The sequence below is a fragment of the Odontomachus brunneus genome, unplaced genomic scaffold (assembly GCF_010583005.1).
Source record: "Odontomachus brunneus isolate Ranch 3 - 2012 unplaced genomic scaffold, Obru_v1 Obru_scaffold_062, whole genome shotgun sequence".
In the NCBI taxonomy this organism is placed as follows: domain Eukaryota; kingdom Metazoa; phylum Arthropoda; class Insecta; order Hymenoptera; family Formicidae; genus Odontomachus; species Odontomachus brunneus.
In genome coordinates, this window is record NW_022639512.1 from 1,105,698 (window position 1) to 1,110,720 (window position 5,023).

At 31.1% G+C, this 5,023-nt stretch overlaps 1 protein-coding gene across 4 annotated transcripts; it reads left to right on the forward strand.

Moving 5' to 3' along the window:
- Positions 1–2,979: 2,979 nt before the first annotated feature.
- On the forward strand, positions 2,980–5,017 carry LOC116846249. Of its 4 annotated transcripts, none has more exons than XM_032819834.1 (6): positions 2,980–3,150; positions 3,226–3,781; positions 3,909–4,130; positions 4,209–4,435; positions 4,506–4,677; positions 4,757–5,017. In XM_032819834.1, the coding sequence occupies exons 1-6, from the start codon at positions 3,124–3,126 to the stop codon at positions 4,849–4,851; spliced, it is 1,299 nt and encodes a 432-aa protein (XP_032675725.1). In that variant the 5' UTR covers positions 2,980–3,123; the 3' UTR covers positions 4,852–5,017. The 4 variants fall into 4 exon arrangements, with proteins under 4 accessions (XP_032675725.1, XP_032675726.1, XP_032675727.1 ...); XM_032819835.1 differs by having other exon boundaries at positions 4,230–4,435; XM_032819836.1 differs by having other exon boundaries at positions 3,951–4,130.
- Positions 5,018–5,023: the final 6 nt, after the last annotated feature.

Below are 5,023 nucleotides of genomic sequence, written 5' to 3' on the forward strand. Positions count from 1 at the left end.
GTCATTTTGAATTTTTCTAACCTTGCCGATTTCGAGACCTTTCCAAAATACTACAAGAAAGTTTATTTTCGTTGAGTATTTTCCGAGTTGTGAAGCTTGAAAGCTGTAATGTATTGTAACTTTCAAGCTTCACAACTCGAAAAATACTTAACGAAAATACATTTGTTTATAGTGTTTTGGAAAGGTCTCGAGATAAGCTACAAGAATATGCAATAAAAAGTAGGCAGTTCCATTTAAAAAAGTTAATGTGATTTCGATCTGACCTTGGCGACGCCATCCAAGGTCAAACTGATAAGATCAGTAAATAGATCTTTTGAAACCCTACAACTTTTATCTGAAACATTTTTTTCTAAAATGCTTAGTTTTCGAGATATTTCACCGGTCCGGGACTTTTTGAACACCCTGTATATATATATAATGTTTCACGTATGCAGATTAGATACTAAGAATTAATACTTTTGCGTTTAATATTTTACACTTCTTTGAAGCGTAAAATATCAAACATACGTTTCGTACTAATATTGTTTATTTATTGCAATTAATTTATTGCAATTTATTGGACACAGCATATATACACACACACACACACAACCTGCTGTGTCTGATAAATACTGTGCGCATCAATGTACTACATCACATCACAACATTGTATTGAATTAATTCACTACTTTTACAGAATAAACGACGTAGAACAAGACATGCTAGGCGAGAGATAACACATAAAATTAGAGTTGTTGAATTAGGTTTAAAAGTTCATGAAATTTCAGATAACAATAATTGTGATTCGCTTGGTGACTTTCCACATTTAAGTACAGATAGTAGTGATAATGATGCAGTGATGATGTTATACATGGTCGATATGGCATCACATATACAAATGGCGATAATAATAATAATGATCATGAGATTGATTTGAACAATATGGACAATAGCGTTGATACTGCAGATGATCATAGTGAAGATGAGGCCTTAACAAGTTGTAGTGAAATATTTGAGGAAAATCCTACAAATATTAATGAGTTTCTTCGGAGTAATGATAAAAAAGAAATGTATCTGCTAAGAAATTTAAGAAAATGGGCAATGAAAGGTGTAAGCTTTGTTAAAGTTGATAACCTTCTAAAAATACTCGCAGTCTTGTTTCCCAATCTGCCTAAGAGTTATAAAAGTCTTTTGCATACTCCTCGTATAACAGTTACGATTCCTCTTGGAAATGGAGAATTCTTTTATAAAGGTATTAAACAAAATATTAATGAAAGACTTTTAGAACAATATTTCGTATATCATCAAGAGATAATAATGGATGTTAATATAGATGGACTGGATCCATTTAAAAGTACAAATGATTGTTTTTGGACAATACTTGGTTGCTTTGAAGATGATCCTCAGCCATTTATAGTAGCCGCTTATTTTGGAAAAGAAAAGCCAAATGATAGAGAAATATTTTTAGGACAATATGTGGAAGAAGTTAAAAATTTACAAGAACAAGGTGTTGAAGTATTTGAACATATTTATCCATTTCGAGTCCGTAATTATGTGCTTGATGCCCCGGCAAGATCATTAATTAAATGTACAATTGGTCATAATGGTCGCTTTGCATGCGAAAAATGTGAAGTTGAGGGAGAATACTATCTACGTAGACGAATCTTTTTGAATTTGGACGCTGCCTTAAGAACGGATGAGTCATTTCGTATTCGATCAAATATTCTGCATCATACTGACGTTTCACCGTTGGAAAGAATTCCTACTGGAATGGTTTCACAATTTAGGCTGGATGCCTTACATTTACTTTATGCAGGTGTTTGGAAGAGATGGCTTACTTTTGTATTAGGCTCGAACAAACGTGGAATTGCATCAGAAGCTGACGTACTGGAGACAAATAATAAGATTTTACAATTAGCTTCGTATATTCCTAAGAGTTTTAATCGAAGACCACGAACATTCAAACATTTAGCAAAATTTAAAGGCACAGAATTCAGACGTATACTGTTTTATGATGGGTTAATTGTGTTCAAACACTTAGACAAAAGTTTATGGAAAAGCTATATTCTCTTGCAATCATCAATGTATATGTTGGCAAGACCCGATTTAGTACAAGATATGATATCTATTGCTAATGTGATAATTCGCCATTTTATAAAACACTCCATTAAAATATTTGGAAAACATTTTATAGTATATAATGTGCACAGCTTGTGCCATTTGCCAGAGGAATGCCGTTTAAATGGTGCTATTGATTCTTTTAGTGCATTTAAGTACGAAAATTTTTTCATGATAATAAAGGATTGTTTGCGTTCTACTTATAAACCTCTTCAACAATTGGCTAATAGAGAATTTGAAACTAAAGGTCATCTAACATCAAAAATATTTCAGTCAGATGATCAAACAGTAAAGTTAAATGGTCTAAACAAAAATATAAGAGATAATGTGCAAGGATATATGTATTCTTCTATTGAAATTGGCGGAGTTCTTTTAAACACTAATCTAGCTGATCGATGTTTTCTTACCAAATCCAGTACAATAGTGGTGCTAAGAAATGTTATTCATACATTTGAAGGCAGAATAATATTAAACGGTCAGAAATTTCGCACAATGACTGACTATTACACATATCCATGTGATTCCTCACGATTGGATATCTGGAAAGTGAGCTCACTACATCCTGAAGTTCATTCTTGGGATATTTTACAGTTTGCTGCAAAATGTGTTTTATTACCTTTGTGTGTGCAAAATGAGGAATTTGTTGTAATTCCTCTTATACATAATCATAACTAACTTTAAATTATTATGTAATATACTGTACATATGTAATTATGTATCGAATATTCATATATTATCACATATATTGTTTAAATAATGGTTAGTGTTTTTTTTATTATTTAGAAACTAATCAACATTCACCTTATTTTGTGGTTATTAGAAAATTGTGTTTGTTTCAGTATGCAGTTGTTACTTTTCTTCCAAATGATGAGGATACTGAACCAACAAGCGACGTTGTACCAACTTCTTGGTTACTTGCTAAAAGTACGAAGGCATATTGGCCAAACTTTTCTAAACGTGGAAATACGGATAGACGATCAAAATTAATATTAAGTTTAGCTGAACCGGACAAAATGTGGCCTACATATGATGTTAAATTTTGTCACAGCTATGGTAACTGTTTATATCACATTCTTTATTTTTTTTGTAAAAATTTGTAATTATTATTTATAGCGAAAAATCTGTTAGTTTATTTTAGATACATACAACAAAGCACGCAAGGCAGCTAATCTTCAAAATGATGAAGATCAGACAGTAGGAACTGAAGTTAGTGATATAGATCATCGAAGGAAAAGAAAGAGAAATCCGAAATATTTCATAGAGTCAACCGAAGATGAATGTAATCTTCATTACAATGTTAAGAAAAGTTGTACATCAAATCAACTACTGTCTGACGACAGTGAAAATGAGGAAACGCTAGAAGAAGATCTTCAGGCCAAAGTTGCAACATTACTATCCAAGAAAAATAGTAGAAAACCAAAGGTTCCTCAAGACAAGGAGATTTCTATGGTTATGAAATACAAGGATTTAATTAATACACATGATTCAAAAAAGGACTATTTGGTTGATGTAAATAATATAACAGAAAGTCACTCACATACTAAAATAATACATAAGCAAACAGGTGCCGCTGCACACGCAGTAACAGAAGCAATAATTCCTATGTCCTTTCCAAATACCTCTGGTATGATTGGAAATAATGTTCAACAATCAGAATCTGCTTTACTATTCACTCCAATAATACGTAAGTTATAGTTATTTTCAATAACATTTGGAAATTAAGTTATTTCTACTAACTGCACAATTATTTCTACATTGCTGTTCTTTCATGTTTCTACTTATGATATTCTTATTGTATTCTATATACACAGAAAATGTACAAAAGGAAAATAGTAAAGTAATTATTACTTCAGCAGACAACGCTTATAAAAGTATCTCGCAGGAGTTATGTCAATCTACTTATTTAAATAAGGAACACTCTGAGATTACACCTATATCAAGTAGCGAGCATTCTAAAGAAAATAGGTCTCATGATGCAAACTACAATAATTCATTTAGAACATTTGTTTCTTCCAGTAAGAATCAATCAACAAGTATGTATATATTTAAAGAATTTAAAATTTTATTTACTATTATATATTTTACATTTATTATTTGTTTACATTATTTAGATGATAACACAATTGCCGTAGACAAAGTTAAGACAGAGTTGCTTCAAGAAATAAGCAGTAAACTTGATTTTGTAATGATGAACACAACAAAAATTCTTACGCATTTAGCACCAGAGGAAAGTCTCCTCTTAAGACCAAATAACCTGCCGGCCCTTCCGCTGAAGTCAGTTAATGAATATGAAACGTTTGAAGAATTTTTAAATAATTCTACGAATTTCTCTGCAGTGGTACGTTTAAAATAAATAAAATTTATTATATTTATAATTTTCTTTTTATACAAAAATATTTTATATTTAGGTACAATACTTTGTGGGTCGCACAATCAGTCAAGGAAATGACTGGCAATGTGCTATGTACTTGGTATCAAAACTGCTAATAAATAATAAATTGGCAAGAGCAATAAGCTGGGGAGGTACTAAAGATACCAAAATTTCACTATCAAATAGTAAAATTATGGAAGCTGTTTACTGTGAGTATAATTCTATAATATAGCATTTTTGTTTTAATGAAATAGTAGATATAAAATATATGATAAATAAAAATTATAGGTGCTGTCCTGAAAAACCATCCAAAAAGTGACCTGAAGTTGGTAAAAACGAAAGTGCAAAGATGGCTGTACACCGGAAACCAAAGAAAAGTTTAATTAATATTTTACATTTTTCTAATCATGGACATATTAACCCTCAAACACCACACTATTTTCGTCACTTTTTTTATCACATATGTAATAAGCTATTTAGGTTAAAATAGGGCTGTGATGGAGGATTTGTAGTCTAGATATATTGTTTTTGTTCCTTACCGTTTAAAAGTGACGA